Consider the following 23460-nt stretch of genomic DNA (forward strand, 5'->3'; position numbering starts at 1 on the left):
CTGCAGGCACAGCAGAACAGGGACTTGACCTTGAGCAGTAGGCCCCAGGGGCTGCATGCGTCACTCTCACCATACCGGCCTGAGACACCACCTTGGGGTCCTCGGCTTCCCTGACACTAACTGGGGGTCTGGCCTTCCGGCCCGCACTCCTGCTGCACCTGGGAAGTATCACCACACCGAAAACCGCAACACACCCTTAATAGGGAAATGCTTCGTGCCCTGGGAGCCAGAGCAATGCCAGGAGCTCCCCCAGCCTCTCCCAGCTGCCCGGCAGCACCTGGGGTGGCACTGGTGAGTCTGCATCCCTGCACAGCTCCCTGGCCCCCCGCAGCCCGCCTGGCAGAGCCCGTGCTCAGGAAGGGGTGGCCACGGAAGGGAAGGGACGGCATGAGAGACATTATCTCCTGCTTCATCATCCCATCTAACAGGAACAGCCACGTGGACAGATGAGGGAGTGACCGCCCTACACCCCGGGGGACCCGAGGATCACAGGTTAATTGTCAGACTGGGGCCTGAGGTTGGAGGGTCAGCGCAAGCAGAGCATCATCGGAACGGGGGCGTGTTTGCTTCTCGCACGACCTCAGACAGTAGGCTCTATGCCACCCCCTTCTACCGCTGAGGGCACTGGGACCCCAAGAGACTGCCCCAGATCACATCCCCAGTGACTGACAGTGCAGGATTTGAACCAAGGACTGTCTGACTGCAGTCAAAGCATTTGGCCATCACCTTGGTTCACAGGCCCCAGAGCCGGGGAAGGCCTGGCAGGTGGAACCCACCAGGGTTCTGGGGCCAGCAGTGCCCTGCGATGTACCTGAGACCCCACCAGTGTCTCTGACTGACAAGTATGAGTCAGGCACTGAGCCTGTGGTGGACTTTATTCACAGACCGACAGTGACAGTTACCCCGGTGATGACTCAGTGTCACCAGGAGGGGGTGGAGGGAAGGGTGAGTCAGGGTAGATGACTGACTTGCAGGGGGGTGACATTCAAGCTCAGGCAGGAATGAAGAGAGGGGAGTAGCCAGTGGGGGAGACAGTTCCAGGCAGAGGAAACAGCATGAGTGAGGAACAAATATACTTTGGTTTCCTTGGCTATGAAAACCCCTGCTCCAAGCCTCTCTGAGGAGCCCCCTCCGGACTCTACAAGGCTTCTCCTACATCCTGTCGGGGCCGTGACGAGGGACGACGGGACTTGGGTCAGGCAGACCTGGGCTCACGGCCCTCAGATCACTGAGTGACTCAGCGAGAGCTCGACCCCTCCACCCTCATGGGCAAAACAGGCACGCCACCCGCTGACTTGTGGGCACCAGGAGGCATCAGTAGGTCCCTCAAAGGCCCCAGCCTGGGGAGGTCCGTGAGACGTGTCTTGCGTGATGAAGACACTGGGGGTCCAGAGGGACTGTCCCCAACGTGCTCTGACCTTGTTAGGAAGGGGAGCCCCAGCGACTCCCTGCAGCCCCAGTACTGGCACAAACAGAAAAGGTTGGGGCTAGAGACGAGGGGGAGGGAGAAGAGTGCCCAACCCCCAGCAGACGTGGCAGGGACCTTCAAGAAGCGGGTGCCACAGGGGGAGCAGGGGCCCTGGGCTGGGGAGCAGCCCCTGCCGCAACCATGCTGGTTCCACCCATTCATTCAAATATGTGCCAGTCCCTGTCCTACACACTGGGACCACCGCAGTGACCGGCTTACATTGTGGTGGGACAAAAACGAGGTCAAGCAAACTAGAAAAAGAAATGGTAGTGGGCGGAAAGAACTAGAATTACCTTTATTGGCAGATAATTTGAGCTTGTATGTAGAAAATCACAAAGAATCCACTAAAAACTATCAGAATACAAGAGTTTAGCAAGGTTTCAGGATACAAGATCAGTAAACAAAAATCCATTATTTCTATATACTGGTGAACATCCACAATGAAATGAAGGAAATAATTCCATTTACAGAAAAGCCAAAAAGAACACAATAAATAGAATCAAATTTAACGAAAGAAGTACAAAATATATTCTCTGAAAACTACCAAACATTATTGAAAGAAATTCAAGAAGATCTAAATAAATGGAAACACATCCTACAGTCATGTTTCAAAAGATCTAATCTTGGTGTGACAATACTAGCAAATTGATCTAAAAATTTAACACAATCTCAGCTGGCTTCTTTGTAGAAATTTGACACATTGGCCCTAAGCCTTCGAAATTTAAGGAACCAGGATAGTCAAAGCATCTAGAAAAAGTGGAACAGAGCATAATCAAAGGATTCAATGTCTCTGGCTGCAAAACTTCTACAAAGCCACCATAATCAAGAAAAGATGGTTCTGGCCTAAGGATGGACACATAGATCATCGGAATGGAATTAAGAGCTCAGAAATAAACCTTCACGTTTATGGTCAATTGGTTTTCAGCAAGGGTGCCTGCCAGTAGGGGAAGAGGACAGTCTTTAACAAAAGTTGCCGGGACAATGAGATATTCCTGTGCGAGTGAATGATGTAGGACTCGTGTCTCACACCACATACAGTAACTAACTCAATATGAATCAAAGACCTAAATTTAAGAGCTCAAACCCTTAACCGCCTGGGTGGTTCCAGATGGTTAAGCATCTGACTGACGGGCTCAGGTCATGATTTCATCGTTTGTGAGTTTGAGCCCTGCATTGTGCTCGGGACTGACAGTGTGGAGCCTGCCTGGGATTCTCTCTCCTTCTCTCTTCCCCTCCCCAGCTTGTGTACCCGCTCTCTCTCTCTCAAAATAAATAAATAAAAACTTTTTTTTAAATGCCCAAATTATGAAATTCTTCAAAAAAATATAGGATAAATCTTTGTGATCTGGAATTAGGCAAGGGTTTCTCAGATAGGACACCAAAAGAACAGGCAACAAAAGACAGAAATACTGGATTTCAGGGGTGCCTGGGTGGCTCAGTCGGTTGAGCATCCGACTTCAGCTCAGGTCATGATCTCGTGGTTCGTGAGTTCAAGCCCCGTGTCAGGCTCTGTGCTGACAGCTCAGAACCTGCAGCCTGCTTCAGATTCTGTGTCTCCCTATCTCTCTGCCCCTCCCTTGCTGACACACACTCTCTCTCTCAAAAATAAATAAATAAATAAATAAATAAATAAAAATTAAAAAAAGAAACAGCTTTCTCAATATTGAAGACACATTTAAAAAAATGTATAGACACATAAAAAAAAGAAATACTGGGGCGCCTGGGTGGCGCAGTCGGTTAAGCGTCCGACTTCAGCCAGGTCACGATCTCGCGGTCCGGGAGTTCGAGCCCCGCGTCGGGCTCTGGGCTGATGGCTCAGAGCCTGGAGCCTGTTTCCGATTCTGTGTCTCCCTCTCTCTCTGCCCCTCCCCCGTTCATGCTCTGTCTCTCTCTGTCCCCAAAATAAATAAACGTTGAAAAAAAAAAAATTAAAAAAAAAAAAAAAAAAAGAAATACTGGATTTCATCAAAATTAGCCTTTTTTGGGGCGCCTGGGTGGCGCAGTCGGTTAAGCGTCCGACTTCAGCCAGGTCACGATCTCGCGGTCCGTGAGTTCGAGCCCCGCGTCAGGCTCTGGGCTGATGGCTCGGAGCCTGGAGCCTGTTTCCGATTCTGTGTCTCCCTCTCTCTCTGCCCCTCCCCCGTTCATGCTCTGTCTCTCTCTGTCCCAAAAATAAATAAACGTTGAAAAAAAAAATTTTTTTTAAATTAGCCTTTTTTGTGACTCAAAGGGCACCATGAAGAAAGTGAGACAGTGGCTCAGTCAGTTAAGCATCTGACTTCAGCTCAGGTCATGATCTTGTGGTTCATGGGTTCAAGCCCTGTGTCGGGCTCTGTGCTGACAGCTCAGAGCCTGGAGCCTTGCTTTGGATTCTGTGTCTCCCTCTCTCTCTGCCCTGCCCCCACTTGTGTGCGCGTGCTCTCTGTCAAAAATAAACAAACATTAGGGGTGTTTGGGTGGCTATCAGTTAAGCGTCCAACTTTGGCTCAGGTCATGATCTCACAGTTCATGAGTTCAAGCCCTGCATTGGGCTCCGTGCTGACAGCTCAGAGCCTGAAGCCTGCTTTGGATTCTGTCTCTCTGCCCCTCTCTGCCCCTCCCCTGCTCTCTCTCCCTCTCTCAAAAATAAACATTAAAAATAATTAAAAATAAATCAATAGTGAGAAGGCAACCCACAGATGCAGGAAACTATCTGCAGACCAGATACATCACAAGGGAATTGTCGCCAACCAATATGTAAAGGGCACTTACAACTTAACAGTGAAAAACAACCCAATTTAAAAATGGGCAGATGATCTGAACACACATTTCTCCAAAGAAGATACGCAAATGGCCAACAAGCACATGAGCAGCTGCTCAACATCATTCGCCATCAGGGACACACAAATCAAAACTATAACGAGTTACCACTTCATACGCACTGGGAAGGCTATAATCAAGACCGATAATAACAAGTGATGGCGAGGGGGTGGAGACACTGGAACCCTCCTACACAGCTGGTGGGAATGTAAACCGGTGCACCCCCTTTGGAAAACAATCTGGCAGGTCCTCAAAACATTCAACTCAGAGTTACCTTATGACTCAGCAATGCTACTCCTAGGTGTATATCCAACAGAAATGAAACACATGTCCACAAAAAACAGATTGTGCATGAATGTATACAGCGATATTCGTAACAGCTCAAAAGCGAAAGCTGCCCAAATATCCATCAACCGGTGAATGAATCCATAAAACGTGGTCTATCCATTCAGTGGAATTATTGCTCAGCAATCAGAAGAAATTAAGCACTTAACACCTGTTACCCCGTGGCTCAACCTTGTGATATGCTAAATGAAAGAAGCCGGTCACAAAAAACTGCATGTTGTGTGATCCCACTTACATGAGACGTCCAGAATGGGCAAATCACTAAGAGATAGAAAGACTGGTTGGTGATTGCCAGGGGCTAGGGGATTCGGGAGAAAATAGCGAGGGACTGCCAATGGGTATGACGTTTCCGTTTGGGGGTGATGAAAATGTTCTAAAATTGACTGTGCTGATGGCTGCACAACACTGTCAAGAGACTAAAAGCCACTGAAATGTGTGCTTTAAACAGGTGAAAAACCAAAAAACACGGTAGGTCGGATAAAGAGAGAAAAATGGAGAAAACAGAGGGGGTGTGGTTGGTGAGGGAGCAGGGGGTTAGGTGTCATGAGGGGCCTCAAGGGCCCGGGTGAGGTCTTTGAATCTTATTCTGACGGTGCCTCTGTCTTGCCACGATGGCTTTAGGCACAGGCAGAGAGCAACCCTGGAGTAGGTGGGTGGAAGGGTGGAAAGCAGCCAGAGGCCCAAGCCTGAAATGGGAAGCCGGGGGCCGGCCATGGCTTCCACGTGGACCCTCAGATCTCCACTCGCCCCCCCTCCACTCAACTCAGCCCAGGCGACGGAAGCAGCTGCTGGAGACCTGAGGAGAACGCTCACAGTGTCGGGCATGTTGAAACACCCCAAGGAATTAGGATTAGTGTCTGGGAACAAAAGCCGATATCGGATTGTAGGCTCTCTCCCTGCCCCTTTGTGAGTCTGCCCTGGGAACGAGCGGCCAGGAAGCCTGAGGCCCTCTCCGGGTTCCTGTGGGCCTGCCAGGCCGAACCAGAGAAAGCCACGTGGTGCCCTCCCAGGCTCAGGTAACAGGCGCCTTCCTCTCCCTCCGCAGGAAGATGGGCCAGGACAGGGCTCACCGGAATCAGTGCTGGGCCACCCCCTTGTTTCCACAGGGCTCTAAATACACACTATTAAATGCCACCACTCCCACGGGAGAGGCTCACACCTCCGCCCTGGCCCACCCCAGGAGGGCACAGGGAGGGTAAAATAAACACCCAGCAGCGGCCATTTCCCGAGGGCCTGCCATGTGCTACCTGGAGCCCTTCGACACTGAAAGTTGCGTGCTGTCGTGGCCACTCCTCGCTGAGTGAGGCTCAGAAAGGTTGAGTCACCCACCCATAGTCGCAGAGCTGTGAGGAGCACGTCTGTGTCCAGAGCCCATGTCACAGAGCCAGAGATGGCCCAGCCAGGGCTCGGCCCTACGGCCACCTCTGGAGAGAGGGACTCGGGCACCCCTAGTCGGGTGGAAGGGAGTCACAGGTTCAGGAGAGGGATGATGGAGGGAGATGAACACAGGCTCAGGGGCAGGGGAGGGCTGTTCATAAAAAAGGCAGGAATGAGGATGTCAAGCAAGTCAGTTGCCATGAGCCCCAGGGGGGAGCTGGCAGGGCTTGTGGAAGTCTCAGGGACTTGATTCGCTCATAAACCTTTTATTAAGCACTTGGTAGCTGCCAGGTAGAGCTGAAGGCCCTGGGGATACGAACATCGAACGAAACAGAAATTCCTGCCCTCCAGGGACTTACAGTCTGGCAGTGGGTAGTAGGAGACCGACAAAATGGGGCAGACACATATCAGATGGTGGCATAAGTGCTATGGAGGAAAAAGGGGACCAGGTGGGGAAGCAGGCAGTGCCCAGGCGGAGAGAGCATGAGAGAAAGGTGACCAGGGAAGGTGACATCTGAGCAAAGCGCTGAAGGAGGTGAGAGTGACCCAGGCACTGGGGACAAGCCGTCCAGGCAGGAGGAAGAGCTTAAGTGCAGAGACCCTGAGGTGAGAGTGTGCCTGACATGTTTAAGAGACTTTTTAAAAATGCTTATTTATTTATTTTGAGAGAGAGGGAGGGAGAGAGCACGAGCAGGGGAGGGGCAGAGAGAGAGGGAGGGAGAGAGAATCCCAAGCAGGCTCTGTACTGCCAGCGCAGAGCCCGATGTGGGGCTCGAACTCACAAACCGTGAGCTCGTGACCTGAGCCGAAATCAAGAGTTGGAGCCACCCAGGTGCCCCTTGACGTGTTTAACAAAGCCAAGGAGGCCAGTGTGGCTGGAGCAGAGTAAGCAAGGGGGCCGGTGGGGGCGAAACTGGAGAGGGGGTCATGGCCCCAAGCTTCCAAGCCGTGGAGAGGTGCCATCGATCATGGACGTCCACGTGTGCACAGGTGGGTAGGGAAGGACAAAGAGACGACATGAGGGGAAGGGCAACTGTGTCCTTTTCTTTCCGAACTGGAACTATCAAGGTGGCTTTTTTTTTTAAAAGCACAACTAGGGGGAAATGAACTCGTCTGGGAGTTCTCAGCATTGCAGTGACGTCTGAGGCCACAAAGCCACCGTGGCAAACGAGCCCCGGCAACAGCAGAGGCCCCACGCGAGACCCCTGATGGGTGGCTAGGACCCTGACAGGTGAGTGCCACGTGACACTGCTATGACCTCGATGGACTGTGGGCCCCGGGGACAGGGACCGGGCCTGGCTAGGCACCCTTGGCCTCCGCGTACATGGGCAGTGACAGGAGGCACAGTGAGCGCCTGTCTCGGAAAGATGGGGAGTGTGAAAGAATTAAAACCAACGAACATCTAGGGAGAAAAGTCATAAATAAGATGTTCGTTAAGAAAACAGGACTGGGGGGGCGCCTGGGTGGCGCAGTCGGTTAAGCGTCCGACTTCAGCCAGGTCACGATCTCGCGGTCCGTGAGTTCGAGCCCCGCGTCAGGCTCTGGGCTGATGGCTCAGAGCCTGGAGCCTGTTTCCAATTCTGTGTCTCCCTCTCTCTCTGCCCCTCCCCCGTTCATGCTCTGTCTCTCTCTGTCTCAAAAATAAAATGTTGAAAAAAAAAATTAAAAAAAAAAAAGAAAACAGGACTGGGGCGCCAACTCTTGATTTCCGCTCAGGTCGTGATCTCAAGGTTGCAAGCGCCGCATCGGACTCTATGCTGACAGTGCAGGGTCTGCTTGGGATGGTCTCTCTCCACCCCTCCCCCCCCAAAATAAATAAATAAACTTAAAAGAAAATAAAAACCATACAGGGCTGTGCGTCCCCTCTGCTTGTCCTGCTGACGTGGCTCAGGATAGGTGGGAAAATGGAACTAAAAAGACGATGAAGCCTAGAGAGGAGACTATCCAGAAGCCTGGACTCCGGGCTCCCGGGCAAGGGGCTCATTCTCATTCATCTGTGTGCTGGCATGAGGGGACAGGTCGAAGGAAGGAGAGAGCTCATAGCAGGTCTGGCTGGGGTGGGATGAGGGACCAAGACCGTTTTCATTTCTGTCCAAGAATCATTTCTACAATCGAAATGTAAACCGAGAAATGCAAAAAGGGCGTGAGATCGGAAGGGGTGGTCAAAAGCAAAATCATCTCCCTGATTCAAGGTCTGGGCCCACACTCGCCCTCCTTCAGGACCAGGCGCCCCTCACCCCCCAAGCCTAGGGTTTCAGGCATGAGTACCCAGAGCCATGCTGCCAGGGATAGGTAATTACAGAGACTGGGTTTTCAGGGGAGTTTTGTTTTTAGCTTTAAGATATACAATTAGACGTCCAAATCCCAGGAGGCAGGGTGAGCCCTCCACCCACCGCAGCCCACTGTGGCCATCCCAGTGGCAGAATTCTGTTATTTCTGGGTTGTCCTGAAATAGGACAGAGCACCACACCAGGCTGCTGTCATCAGGCCAGCAGAACTCCCTTGGAGCCCCCCTGACCCCAAATCCCAGGGCCTCTATTACGTATCCACAAAGACTTACTGTGGGTGCTGGCTTGGCATGAGGCCCCGGGTGGGTGTGGGGACACTACGGGAGCAGTCCTCCTGAGGGAGTCCCCAGTTGAGTGGGGGAGACAGACACTACACAAGTGACCGATAACTGCCACCAGCCTCCGAGAGTGCAGACAGGGGCCTGACCCGGTCTGGGGCAGTGACACCAGAGCTGGGACCTCAAGGTGAGGTTGGCCAGGTAAAGATTAGATGAGATGTCCTAGGTCATGGAAACGGCCCAGGAAGACCCAGAGGGAAAGGGGTGGCTTCCAGGAAGAGATAGGACAAGGCCAGGGAGGGGCGGGATCAGGTTGGTGAGTGACCCCAGGAGGTCTGTCTCAGGGAGCCCGGGCTTCTTCATCTGCAGAAGGGTGACACTGCCCACCGCCTGAGGCTGTCACAGGGTGACTCCGCGGTGCCGTGTCCAGCTCCTTCCTCCTGATCAGCTGGACGGGGAACACAGAGAATTCTGTCAACACGGTGCGGGTGGCTGCGTCTTCCTAGTATCTGCCTTGCCGTGTGTCAGAGACCAAGGCAGCTGGCCACCACTGGGGCCTCACGCAGATGATGATGGCATTTCATCTGTCACCACTATCTCCCCAGAGCCCAGAACAGAGCTGAGCAGAGTGCGACTTTCACTCTAGACCACATTCCCCCGCACCCCTCCAGGCTCATCTTTAATTTAATCAATAGTAAAATCAGATCCTGTTCATTGAGCTTGTTCTACAGGAAGAGTGTTTCTTTTTTTTTTTTTTTAATTTTTTAAAAATGTTTTTATTTATTTTTGAGACAGAGAGAGACAGAGCATGAGCAGGGGAGGGGCAGAGAGAGAGGGAGACACAGAATCTGAAGCAGGCTCCGGGTTCTGAGCTGTCGGCACAGAGCCCGACGCGGGGCTTGAACCACGAACTGTGAGATCATGAGCTGAGCCGAAATCGGACGCTCAACCGATTGAGCCACCCAGGCGCCCCTACAGGAGAGTGTTTCATATACGTGACCAACCGAATTTTACCACAATCCCATGAGGCGTGTGCCATTATCATTGCCAATTTACAGATGAAGAAACTGAGGTCCAGAGAAGGGCAGGATAGGTCCCAACTCACAGAACAACAGGGTGGGATGCTAGTCTGAGGCGGCCCGACATCACGGCACAGATTCACTTCTTCCCCGTGTCCGTTCCCCTCAAGAGCAGGAAGTGGACCTGGGAGGCGGGAAGTGCTTCTTCCCGGGCCCCAGCCACTTGAAGGCTGTGAGGAGTGGCGGGCCAGGTTGAAGTGAGCCCCCATCCTCGGCCCCTCAGAGAAGTTCGGGACTCCCAGCAGGAGACACCTCAGAGGCCAGGCTCCACGGTTCCCCAAAGTCGGCTCACTGCCGCGTCCCCGGCACCCGGCCCAGACCAGCATTATCACGACCCAGGAAGCGCAGCAAGATCCCAGAGCCTTAGCAGCCCCGGCGTCCCCGTCACTCAGGTGACGAGGGATCGGTGCGGTGGGAGCCACCTCCTGGCCACAGGCTGTCCATGGCCCCCAGGGTCCTTGCAGATGGGAACCGGTTAGGCCCTCCGGTGCCTCCCCCTGGAGCTGGAGCAAGGATGCGGCACGGCCAGCAGTCACCAGAGGAGCAGAGAGTCGGGAGAAGGGAACCCGGGATATCAGTGGGGCGGCCCGTGGAACAGCCTCCGGTGTGACCCCACGCCCAGCCTCAGCACCTCGCCCTCCCAGCCGCCTGGCCTCGTCTGCACCTCCGGCTCGTGACCACCGCCGCCCGCCAGCACGGAACCCCAGTCTGGCAGGGAGTGGCTCAGTCGTGGCCACAGGCAAGGCCCCATAGGACAGGGCTTCTCGGACTTGAGTGAACACCGCAAAGTCCTTGGCTCGTCACGCAGATTCCCAGGCCCTGCCAGAGCTACAGACTGCAGGGTGTCTGGACCTCAGCACCACTGCCATCCCGAGATGGAAATTCTGGGTTGTGGGGGCGGGGGTGGGGGGGGGTCTCCTGTGCATCGTCGGGTATTCAGCAGCACCCTGCCGGGAGTACAGCGCCAGCTGGGACCACCAAAACTGTCTTCAGACATCGCCAGCTGTCTCCCCAGGGACAAAGTCACCCCGTGAAGAACACTGCTGCAGGCCTCGGGCCAAACTTTTGGAACACGCCCTCCTGTGATTCCGAGGCAGGAGCCGGGCCCCCACCTAAGAGAGGGCACATCCGCAAGGACTGAGTGGGACCCCAGGGACCCCCTCAGCCCCAGCTGTGCTCCTGGGTTCCTGAGAACGCTGGCCCCTGGATTCTTCCCATCTAGCCCCTACAATGACAGGTAAGCAGAGCGAGGCTGCACCCCCTAAGTCCCTCCCAGCTGGTCCAGCAGCCCCGGGGAAGGGGGTGCTGTCACGGTGCCCAGCCTGCTCCTCCTCAGCCACACCCACTCCATCATCTCCAGCCCTTGGCTGGGTTCCTGGAAGAACGAGCGGTCGGTCGCAGTGATGCAACCCAGGTTCCTGGCTGATGAAACCCAGCCCAGGCCGGGAGAGGCGAGAGTCTAATAAGGAAACAATTTAAATCCACAACATCTGCCTGCGCTTCCCCGAAGAGAAGAGAGCACAGCCGCCCGGGGAGGGGCCCACCCCAGGGAGCAGCCAAGGCGTCCATCCAGGGGCTGTGAGGCACTCGAGCTCCCATCCCAGCAACGTGGCCAACGTGGCAGCCCAGCGGCATCGGGCTCCTGCCAGGAATTCAGGGCCGCGTGCAGGGAAGCAGCTTGCTGTGGCTCTGACACTGCCAGTGACAGGGTGAGGCGGCAGCCAGTTCCTAGAAGCCAGTCACTCTGTGCTGACACCGGAGTGCTGGGCGGGGGCAGGGGCGGGGGCGGGCGGGTGGAGGGAGGGGGCCCCGGGCCGCCCCGAGACCTCTTCTCTGCTCCCCTGCCAATAGGAGTCCTGCTGCTGGCCCAGGAGCAAAGGCTGGCATCAGCAAGTGACCCATGGAAGTACAGAATGGACAGCCCCCTGGGGGCTTCAGAAACTCCACACCGGAAAAGGGGTAGGGGGTCAGCCAAACCACTCAGGCTTAGTGGGGAAGCTTCAGGGTTAGGAGTAGGATTCTGGAGTCACATGCACCTGAGTTTGAATCCTGCCATTCATCAGCCCCACAACCCTGAGCTGGATCAAAACCCCAAAAGCGGGCAGGTGCCAGCTTCCCCATTTTGCAGACACAGGCACATAGCCTCTCTGCCCCAGCCTTCTGCACCCAGTCAGGCCATGTAGGTGGCCTCCCCACCACGCAGGCGAGGGCCTATGGACGCTCTTCTCAACTGACAACGGTGGGCCATTCCCTCTTGTTCTTAGAGCCCAAGAGGAGAGCGGGCCATTGAAGGGGTCCAAAGGAGACTGCTAGCTTTGACCAAGTGCTGATCCAATCCCACGCACCCCACCACCCAGTGTGACCCAGCCTGGCTCCTGTTTCCTAGGTATCCAGGCACACGTGCCAGGTGCTACTCAAGCATTAACTCTCTGCAGACATGACCGCCACCTACTTCACAGATGAGCAAACTCTCAAGAAGTCCTCTGCTCACACAGGAGGTGCTTATCTGGCCCACCAAGCCTGACCTCACGAGCCCACCCCCAGAGGGCACTCACGTGGAATGGGGGATGTGGCTGCAACCGTCGGAAGCAGGAAGCCAGGCTCCTAACTGAGCCTCCCCTTGCCCACCCCAGGACCATATATCTAGATATTTCCCCAGGCCTTGAACCCGGCAGGTGGCCCAGGCTGCTCTTGGCTGACTCACATCTGGGTGGCGTTTGAATCATCCAAGGAAGACAAACAGGGGGGAGGGAATCCCATCCCCAGAGTCCTGTTCCTTGAATGGCTGGACATAAGTGAGTCACGGGTGTGTCCCTGTCCTCTGAGCCCCTATCCAACCCCGCTAGGCCTTCCAGGTAAGCACCCTTCCCCCAACTACTGTAGCTGGACAAATCACTTCCTCTTCTGGGTCTGGGTCTTAGGTGAAAACAAAACAAGGCTCCTGTGTCTCAGAGCGTGGGACTCCTGGACGCAGGGCCTTTGTCTCACTCACTGCTGCTTCTGAGTCCTGGGATGACACCTGGCACATAGTAGGTACTCAGTAAGTATCCAATGACTAAATCAGTGACCTTCACAGCCCTGCTCTCAACAAGGGCTGCCATGGGCCTTCGTGCAATGCTCTTTCCGTCTCCAGGAAGAGGGCCTCTCAGCTGTGGCTGGGCCATGTCCTCTGGCTCTCCACAGAGTCCAAGGCGTCGAGAGTTATTGCTACCTCTGGATCAGTCCCCAGCTGTTCCCACTGCCCCGCACATGGCTCCCTGGTCTTCTGAAGTGACCGAGGAATACTCAGAGACCACTCAGACTCAGAGTCATGTCTCCTCACAGACTCAGACCTGTTTTACCAGCCATCTTCAGCATTTCTCCGAGATTCCAACCACAGGACAGAAAGCTCAGGGTCAGGTGGGACCATGAGGCCATCACTCACCATTCTCTACCTCCTCCTTGACACCTGATTCTCCTACAGACTCATGCTCTGACCCTGGGCCAATCACTGCCTCTGTCATTCACTTATGCCATATACATTAACTGAGCATTAGCTACACTGAGCTGGGCCTGAGGGGGACGCTGAAGATACCCCCCGAATAAGCCTGGGCATCAGTCTTGTCTGCATCCAAACCGGGCATGGCCATTCTCACTCATGTCCATGTGATTCCTCTTCAGCCAACTCAAAATCTTCAGAAGGGGCTGGAGCCTTCTCTTGGCATTCACAGAGAGTACCCAGTCAGTCAAAGGGCCATTCCCAAAAAATGGGGCAGGGCCAGAGCAGGAGGGAGAAGCCAATGCCTCCCCTCCCCCTCGGTGCTCAGTACTTCTCTGAGCATGGTTGCGACTAATGGTCTCCCCCGGCTCATGGGCCCCCAGGTCAGGGGCCATGGCTGTCTTGGCCACTGCTGGGCCCAGTGCCCAGTGCAGGGTCAGGGCAGTAGCCTGGCTCGAATCACAAATGTTTGCTGACTGGGTGAAAAACAGGAAGAGAGAAGAGAAACAGTTAAAAGGAGAAATGGAGGAACGTGGATTTTTCCTTTCTGTCCCACCCGTGGATCCCCTCCAATAACTGCCCTGGATTAACAGCAATCACTGCCAGCCTTCGCTGAGCACGTACTCTGTGCCAGGGGCTATGCTGGGTACACAACAGGTGTTAATCTACTTAATCCCACACCAAATAGCTTATCACCCCATTTCACAGACTAGGAAAGCAAGGCTTAGCGAGATCCCGTGGTCTGGCAGCCTCAAGAGCCACTCCTCCCTCTGAACTGCCAAGCCCTGCTGTCCAGAAGCCCCTGCTGGGGTTTGCGAGCAGCAGAAGGAAAATCTGCAGCCGGAGACGACCGCTGGCAGCTGCCAAGATGAGTTATGGCCTCGTAAACAGGAGCGATGCTTATCAGGTCAGGACGGTTCAGACCGCCCTTCCAGCAAGACTGAGGACCTCCTCCAGGCTTCCGGCACCCAAGAAGGAGCTTCAGTTTTGTCTAGAGGCGCCCAGCACTCCCGAAGGCGTGGGAGGTCTCACGGCTGTTGCTGACACACATGTGTGCACACACATCCTCAGTGTTCAGCTCCCAGAGTCTCAGCACAGCCCTGTAACCAGCCCCCAAGGAAGAGGACAGGCCTCAGAAGTCCCTCCCAGGCATGACAGCCACCCGGCAAAGATAACCTCATCCTGACCTGTATCAGGTGGGTTTTGAATCAGATTGTTTTTGAACTTTATATAAACAACATCACACAACGTGCTCCTGTCTGCTTCCTTCCCTCAATGTCGTTTGTGACGCCCGTCCTAGTTGTGAGGAGCAGCGGTGGAGGCTCGAGCCTTGTTTTTGAACCATTCCATGATGACCGAGGTGGGAAGCTGCCCTCTCAGCTGAAAGCCACCTCCCCTTCTGCAAACTGGAGCCCCAGGCGGTCAACACCATGGCTGCCCCTGGTCCTAAGCGATCTGACTCCTCCACCGGCTCTCCCCGCCTGGGAAAGGTCCAACCCCCTCCTCCCATGGCCTCCTGCCACTCCAAGCCCCCAGGCCACTGGCTCCTCCCTGCTCAGCACTCTTGCCCTCGCCCTCCCTCCACCCCAGGGTGCTCTTCTCCCCACCACCTGCCCACTCCTCACTGGGACCAAACCCAGCATCGCTTCCTGTGTGTGGTGGGGGAGGGCTGTGATTGTAGGACTTTGCCCCCAGGAGCCACCACGGGCCCTACTCATAGAAGGTGTTCAGGAAATTATCCCTGAGGGACTGAGGGCCACAGGTGTGCTGCCCCCACGTGTCTGCTTGCAGAGAGGAAGCAATGGGAGGAGAAGATGCCGGGCCTGCGAACAGGACCCAGACTTCTGCCTTCCTTCCCAGAGCCCTCCCGAGCCCTGGGCTGTATGCACCTTCTCCCCTCTCAGAAAGTTTCGTCTGTGTTTGGCTGCCAGGTACGTGGCCCTGTGCTGAACAGGTAGCCCCCCGCCCCCATATGAGCACCCCCACACCATGGAGGAAGAAACCAAGGCTGAGAGGACAAGGCCTCTGGCCACAGTCACAGAGCCAGCGAGCAGCTGCCAAGGTCCAACAGCAGAGCCCGGGGCGGGCCCCAACCCCCTTGTCCTCCGCATCCCACCAGGAGCATCCCCACCTCCCACAACCCATCAGTGCCCCCAGCTGCCTCTCCATCACACCCTCTGAGCCCATGGTGGTGCCCAGCTGCCCGCTATGCGGGTGAGGGCTGCTCCTGACACGGACTGATACCTCTGGCCCCGGGGTGGGGAGGGGCTGGACCCAAGCAGCTGGCAGTGGCCGGCACACGATCCGGCACACGATCCAGCACCATCAGTGCCCACGCTGGTTTGGTGCCAAGAGAGAAAAGTCCCAGCCCCGTGCCAGCCAACGACCAACAGCAGCAAGTCCCAGGACTAAGATGCAATGGAGGCCGCTCCTGCCCAGTCCGGGGAAGAAGCGAAGAGACAGGGACACAGCCTATAGTGTCCCAAGATAAGGGCCCATAGTGGGTGTACAGGGCAAAAGAATCCAGGGGGGGCTTCCCAGAGGAGGTGGCTCTTGGGCTGAGCAGGAGTTTAGCTGAGTGAAGCAGTGGGGGAAGGGAGCCTGAGGTCAAAGTAACTGCAGAAACAAATAGCTAGAAGAGTGAGGTCCGGTGGGAGCCAAGGGAGCGCCAGGGGCCTCGCACCCACTGAGGGGCCCCTGGCTTCCTCACCCGCTCCCGCCTCCACAGAGTCTGACACCGGGGACCTCCACCTCGAGTGGGGGGGCTATCTTCAGCCTATCAGAGTGGGTTCCAAAGGTGGCTGTGGAGAGGGTCCCTTCCCGCAGGCAGGAGCCCACCCCACCCCAGCCCAGGCCCTCCTGGGGAGAGTGCCCCAGCTCTCTCTGGCTCAGAGCCAAGCACCCCAAGGTTCTAACCAATGGGGGCAAAAAAGCACGGAGACCCACTGGGGCGCCTGGGTGGCTCAGTCAGTTAAGTGTCCAGTCTTGATCTCGGCTCAGGTCATGATCTCGCAGTGCTTCTGGGTTCGAGCTGCACATTAGGCTTGGTGCCGACAGCAAGAAGCCTGCTTGGGATTCTCTCTCTGCCCCTCCTCTGCCCTCTCTCTCTCTCTCTCTTAAAAAATAAATAAACTAAAAAAAAAGAAAAGGCACGGTCACGGAGACCCACCGAGACCCTGTGCTCCAGCATGCTAGCACGCCCCTTAGACACTAAATGTGCTCCTCGCCCACTCCCCCACTTCTGGAAGGCAGAGAGCCCCCTGGGGAAAGTGCGCTCTCTCCACAGCACTCCGGTCAGTCCTGGCCCACAAACAAGTGCCAGCTGCCACAGGACCAGTGGGCAAAGGGGGTGGGAACTGAGGTGTGCACCCAGCCCACCGCTGTGACCCAGTCCAGGGACGGGAGGATGGACTGCAGTGTGCACTGTGCTTCTAGCATGTGCCAGAAGCCAAGCTGGACGCTTGACAGGCATTATCTCACTGCGTCCTCCCAAGAACACTGCGAGGCAGGCACAACCAGCCCCACTTGGTAGGGTCTAAAGGACTAAGTCCCTTGCCCAAGGTCACACAGGCAGCAAGAGGCAGGACAGGAACGTCCTTCCCAGTCCTACAGCAGGGGCAAGGCACCAGCCTGACCGAACACGCAAAGTCCTCCATCAGAGCTGCTTCCTCCCGACCGCTGAACCAAGTTGGCTGAGGGGGCTGCTGGCTGGCCACTCTCAGTTGACATCTGGGTAGGGACGGGGGGATGGCAACTCCAAGCCTGCACGTGGGCGCCTTTCCAAGCCCAAGGTGCCAAAAATGGCTCAGAGCGGAGACCACAGGTTTGCAACCACAGCCCTAAGCAGACACCATTGCCAGGCACAGACTGGGCAGTTTAAGGCCTCACCAAGGCCACCAACGGCATGGTGTGACCTCACGGAGAGCGAGAAGGCCCAGGAGATGACAGACGTCGGGTCACAGGGCACATCTGAAGCCCTAGGAGCTGGTCTGGTGCCTCTACAGCTAGAAGCACTGGCCAGGCAAGATGGATAATGAAGAGAGACGCCCCCGCTGCCCCCACCTCATGTTAAGTTACAGGTCACTTTCTAAGCAAATCCGATGTCTGTCGCCTGCTCAAACCTTGCCGTGGCTGTCTGTCAGGATGAAGATAAACGCATACTGGCTGCCACGGTGTTGTACTGCCCATCCCCGGCAACAGGCAAGTGACCGCACGGTCGCCCCATGGCAGTCACCAGACTCCATACGCTGAGTCCTCAGGTTCCTGAGGCACGTGAGCAGACAAGCCAGTGGCCGTCACAAGGCTCAGTAAAGGCTTCCCAAATGCAAGTCAGGACTTCCAGGTACCGAACAAGCCGAGTTCAAGGGCACTCAGGGCCCTCAGACACACGATGTCATCGCTGCTAAGAACCCCTGGCCAGAGTGGCTACCAGGACAGAGCCTGAAGTGAGGAACAGGCCTCAGGGAATAGCCTTGGCTCCAGAGACTCAGATCGCCTCAGGTCAGGGCTCTGCCACTGCCAGGCTGGGAGACAGGCGGCAGGGCTGCCAGGGTGGCACCTGCCAAAGGTGTGGCCAGCTGGCAGCAAAGGCCAGGTCCAAGGAGCAGACACCAAGGCCAGGCACAGGCTGGACAGGTTCAGGCTTCACCAGGGGCACCAGCAGCACGGTCTGACCCTGCAGGGACCCAGCGGCTGGCCTGGTGCCACAGCCCGGCTGCCTGGGGTGGCCTTTATGGCTCGCCAGGCAGGACCTCTCTCCGCAAGTGTCTGCCTCCTCATGCCCCCCAGCCCGCACAACGAAGGCCTCCTGCAGAGGCCCCGGGGACCAGGCAGGACCTAGTAAAGTGAGGGAGACAGACTATGGCAGAAGTCCAAGGGTGTACAGTGGGGTCAGGAGCCTAGAGCAGGCAGCCCGTGGAGAAGGCAGTCGCAAAGCCCCTTGGGCCAAATGCTGCCACGCGGCACTGTTGCCAGATACCCAACTTAAAAGAAACCGAAAGTCTGGATTTTTACTCTGTCAAAAACTATCAGAGTACAGTACGGGGCAGCCAAACCCCAGCGATATTTGGCCACTGTGCACCCTCTGAACTTCCATCTTCTAGCAGCCACTAAGCAATAGTGGTGCCAGTCACTTCAGGACCAGGAAACCCACCTGCCCACTCTGCCTGCCAACCTTCTCTCCAGTCTGCCCACTCTTCTCTCTCTCTCCCTGCCGCCACGCAGCCGGGCCAGCAAAACCCGCTCAGCCAATTCCAACTGGCCCTTACAGGGTGCTGGTCAGGCCCCCTTGTGTCTTCTCCACTCAGCAGCCAAGAGCCATCATCCTAATGGGCAAACCAGGCCGCACTGCTCCCCTGCCCCTCGGCTGGACCCTCAAGGCCAGGAGCAGTCAGGCCCGGCAACTCCTCCTCCTCATTTGCACCAGCCCCCCAACCCTTCGGCTAAGGAGGTGCTCTCCTCCTGAGAGGACTTGCTATAAGGTAAATCAGCGCCTCCCTCTCCCTCCCTCCCCTGGCACCGCCAGCACGTGCATGGGCCGGGCCACAGGACCCGTGCCAACCGGGCACAGAGCCCTCTCGGGATGTTTGGGATTCTTCTTGCCTGAAGGATAGATTGGCTCAAGGCTGGAAGCCTGCACCCTGCCCTGGAGAGACCACGGCCCAGCCTGCTGCCTCCCAACTCACCAGACTTGGCTGGGACCTCGGCATCCCTCCCAGGACCCCGGGAAAGCCTTCCAGATGCCATTTGGATGCATCTGCCTGGAAGGCCTCCAGGCAGGGACCTTGGCAAATGCCTACTCTGCCCCAGTGCCAGCCCATGCCTGGCCCCAAATCCACAGCAGCGATTTTAGCTTCACCCCCACCTGTGGCCCTAGGGCCCCTTTTCCTCAGATGTCACAGGACCTAGCTTGGTGCCTAGGAAGTATCCAAATCTGGACTTTCCCAATCTGGACCCAGCCCAATAAAAAGAACCTTCTTCAAAAGTCTGAGGATATCACATGGGCTGTAGCTGCTTCCAGCCCTCTGCTACCAAGGCAAGGCAGGACTTCGGAGCTGGGCCTGCCCGATTTAAATCACAGCCCTGCCACTCCCTAGCTGAGTGACACGGGCCCATCACTTCAGGTGTCCTGACCCCAGTTTCCTCATCAGCTCATGGAGCGGTTCCAGGGCTCAACTGATCACACATCCAAGGTGCTCGGCAGGTCCCTGGCACACGGTAAGTACACATCAAAGGCAGTTTAAACCCTAATGATAAAAAGGTTATCTTCCCAACTGCATTACCAGATGGGTGACTGGCACGTGACTTCACCTCTCCGGCCTTGGTGCCCCTCCGGGTGACCAAGAGGATTAGCGGACATACCGCTTGCAGAACACTGAGCACGGCACCGGGCACGTAGCGCCGGCCCTCGGAATATGGTAGCTGTGAGCGTCACTGTTCGTAAGGAGGCCTCAGAAAGCTGAGGCTGGGGAACAGCACGACATACCACCTGTTCTACCTGCTCAAATTGGGTCAGGCTGGAGCTGTGTACCCAGCTGTTGCCATGGTACCCAACATAAGGAAACACTCCGGCTAGGAAGGCGGGTGCTGCAGGGGTGGGGCCTCAGGCCTGCCTCACTCACACAACCCCCATGCCGCCACCAGCAGTCTCTGGGCCATCCCAGGGGTCCCTGGGGTTGGGAAGCGTATGCTGTTGGATCTGGGCCCAGGATCTGAGCAGGTCTCATCACCTCTGACCCGATTCGAACTCCAAAACAATGGGGCCTTGGCCATCTGGAAGGGTGGGCTGTGAGGCGGGGCTCCCAGACTGCAGAACAGGATGGGTGGGATGGGAGTGGAGGTGAAAGGAGCCCAGGAACCCCTATCTCCTGGGCAGAAGCCAAAGCAGCTCTAAAGCAGCCTCAGGTCCCAACATCACTGTCTGCTCTCTTCAGCCACACCTGCCCAGCAGCAGACAGGTACCCAGAGCTCACTAAGCGTCCAGCCTTGGGGGCTCAACGTCAGCTCCTCCCTCCACAACCCTCTCAGGTTTCATCCAGGATGAGGGCTGGGAAAAGCTGTTTGGGCTCGGCTGGGTTCAGGGAATCCATGGCTCCTTGCCAGGAGGGAAGAAGGGGAGGCAGAGGGTGAAATCCACACGCTGTGGGCCAAAACCTAGAACTTTCTAGAGCTTCCTAGATGAGGAGGCAGCTTTATGGCAATGGAAAGGCTGACGGGCCAGGTGGGGTGACGGTGGCCCCAGTGCCTGGGAGGAGACCTCAGTCTGGGGCTGAATACCGGTTCCTCAACGGGATCCAATACCCTGCTCACATATAAACCCTCTGCTGACTCCAGCTGGTCCCTCCAAGACACAGGACGGCTGGGGCCTGGGGCCTGGACCCCTCCCTCTGCCACAGTAACTACAACTGCTGCAACAACAGGCACAGACATTACCCATGATCCTCACAACTCTAGGGACAGATGTGACTTCTCCCACTTCACAGACAAGGCAACAAAGGCTCAAAGGTAGAAGAGGGTAGTGGTTAAAAGCACACCCCAACTCTGAATCTGGGCTCTGCTGTATTTGCTCAGGCAAATCACTCCTTCCCTGAGCCTCAGTTTTCACCTCTGTAAAATGGGGATAAAAATCCTACAGCGCCCCCTCCCTCCCCACCTGGACCCGGCTCCATGGCATAGTCAAGGAATTAAGGAAGAAGTGCTAATAAAACAGTCAGCACAGCACCAACAAATGCTGGTTCTTGGAATCCAAGAGGTTAGGTAACTCGCCCAAGGTCACCCGGCCGTGAGTGGCCGACCCTAGGCCCTAGCTCTGAACACAACCCCATCCCCGAAACCTTGTGCTGCTATGTGGGTGGCCACGGGATCACAGGCTTCCCAGGCAGCAGAGGACCGCCACCAGCCCCCACAGCAAAGGGCAGCCCTTCTCTGAATTCCTCAGATAAGCAATTCCTGGCAGACTGGGGAGCCTCCGGGCCTAAGTGGGCCCAAGTGCAGAGAAAAGGCACCCCACCCTGTCCACACCGGAGATTCCTAAATCTGGGTTAGGCTGTATGCCCACCCACCCCCTACCCCACGCCCCGCACCCGTCCTCCCAGATCACCAGATTCATCCAACAGGTCTCCAAATAGGCCAAGTTGACAACTACCTCCTGTGAGGTCCCTGGAAAGCCCTTACTTCCTCTTTCTGGGCCTCAGTTTCTCCATTGCAGAACCACGAAGCAGCTCCAGCCAACTGGGCCCACAAGGAGGTCTGAGGAGCAAAGGGACAGACCAGGGAAGGGAACCAGCATGTCCTAGGCACATGTCCCAGGCCCTGGTACTGCATTCTATCTACTGAAACTTCTCCACAACTCTTACAGAGACCTGCACTGGGCCCAGAAAGTGACAGATCCAGGACTCAAACCCCCATCTGTCAGACTCAGAGACACTCTCCCCACCACAGGCCCAAACTATGTAATCCCAGGTGGGCCCATTCAGTGGGGGCAGCTTGGGAACTCAGTCACCCTCAGCAATGAGCTGGACAGCTGGACCTGCAGGATGGGGAAGAACACAAAACCAAACTGGATTGGGCCTCTTTCTGAGAGAGTGGCAGCCTCCTTAACAAGGGCATTTGCAATGCAAAACAACCCAGCCCCAGCCAAAAGAGGACAGTCACTCAGAGAGGGCTGGGCAGGCCAAAACCTAGCCACCTCCCTCCATCCAGACCAGGAGTGCCTGGGAACCTGTGGCTGGCCCAGTCTCTAAATCATATGACAGCCCAAGCGGCCAGCTGGGTGCAAGGTGGCCTGGAATACTCCTGATTGCCTCAGCCCTTCCAGGCACAAACCCTGGTGGGCTCTTTGTGCAAGTCTGAGGAATGGGCCGGCATGCAGGGCCCCAAGACGGGCTGAAAGAATGAACCCCCACCTAACCAGCTGGTCACCTGCAGACGGGTGCCCGGCACCCTGCCAGCTTCTCAGGCCCAGACCTCCCAGATCACTCAGCCCTGCCTTGTGCAAACCTGCCCCAGACACACATAATCCCCAGAACTCCCTGGGCCCACAAGGGCGCTTCCACGTGCCAAGTGACTAGATCTGGCTCATCATCCCCCTCCCCTGCAGGCGCGACTGCCCCAGCTCCTACCTTGACGACAAGCTGACAAAATCCCCGCCATCCAGCAGCCGGACTTTGCAGAAGAGGACTCCGTTCACGAAGGGGACCGCAGTCAGCTCCTCCAGGGTGAAAGTGGTTTGAAATTTGAATTTCTTCTTCTTCATCAAGAAAGCCATGAGCGAGTTCCCTGAGTCTGAAGCCCCGAAGGCCAAAAAAGGGGGGAAGCCAGAAATCCCCAGGATTCCTTTCCCTACACCACACCCCCTCCTCAAAACATCAGAGCCGGATCCCGCCCAGATGGTGGCGAAGGCGGCCGAGCGGGCGGAGATCTGAGTCCGGAGGGCCCAGGTCTGAGCGACCAGTCCAGTTCGCGGGCCGGCTGGCTTCACCGTCTGGGAGCCGGGGCTCGGAGGGGCTCGGAGTGGCCGGGGGCTTCACCGGCATGTAAACAGCGGGGCATGGCCCAGGAGGCAGGGGTAGGGGTGGCGGGCGGCGAGAGACCGGCCGCGCTGGAGGGCAGCATCCCGCACCGCGGTCCCCGGGGAGCTCTCAGCCGCGCTACCGGGCGCGGCTGGCGGACCGGGGAGGCCGAGGGCGGCGGGCGGCCCCGCCCCCGCCCCGCTGGCGGCCGGGGGAGGCGCCCTCGCCGCGCACACGCCCCCGCACCTGGGAGCGGGGCGGCCCTAGCAGGTGAGTCCGGGGCTGCTGAGGGCACCCCCAGGGGGCGACCGGGAGCTCTGGGGGCCTCTCCGGGAGGCGCGCCGGGGACACTCCCGGCCGGGAACGGCCGGCCGCGGCCCCCTCCGGGCGGGCACCAGGCCCGGGCAGCCGGGGCGCCGCCTCCTCTTCGGTCCTGGGTCCCGCGCCGCGGGCCCCGGCGGAGCTGAGGCGCCTTTCCGGCCGGCCGGTGGCACCCGCCTCGCTCGCCAACTCTGCCCAGCACCCCGCGAGCAGCAGCGCCGCCGCCTGCGCTCCGGACGCGGCAGCCCGGGCCCGACGCTGTGCGGCGCCACTCGGAGAATGCTGAGGCCCAGCGCGGCCGCCCGCGGAGCCGCCGCCGAGCGCGGGAGGGGCGGGGCACCGGCGGCCCAGGCTGCCCGCGATTGGGCGACCCCGCGGGGCGGGCGCGGAGCGCGATTGGGGGACGGCAGCGTGGGGCGGGACTTGCGGGAGGCAGAGGCGGCCCAAGACGCTTGGATTGGTGCGCCGCGCGGCTGGACCCGCCTCCTCGGGCTAGGCTGGGAGAAGGGAAGGGGAGA

General features: G+C 57.1%; 1 protein-coding gene across 1 annotated transcript in view; it reads right to left on the reverse strand.

The window, feature by feature from the left end:
• The window catches only part of FAM102A (family with sequence similarity 102 member A), a 35549-nt gene extending 12779 nt beyond the window's left edge, over nt 1–22770 (reverse strand). Inside the window, exon 1 of the mRNA XM_030293156.1 lies at nt 22232–22770. Coding sequence (XP_030149016.1) covers nt 22232–22377 — 146 coding nt within the window. The 5' untranslated portion in view covers nt 22378–22770. The remainder of the gene's footprint in view (nt 1–22231) is intronic.
• Nucleotides 22771–23460: the final 690 nt, after the last annotated feature.

Source organism: Lynx canadensis, chromosome D4 (assembly GCF_007474595.2).
Source record: "Lynx canadensis isolate LIC74 chromosome D4, mLynCan4.pri.v2, whole genome shotgun sequence".
Taxonomy (NCBI): Eukaryota; Metazoa; Chordata; class Mammalia; order Carnivora; family Felidae; genus Lynx; species Lynx canadensis.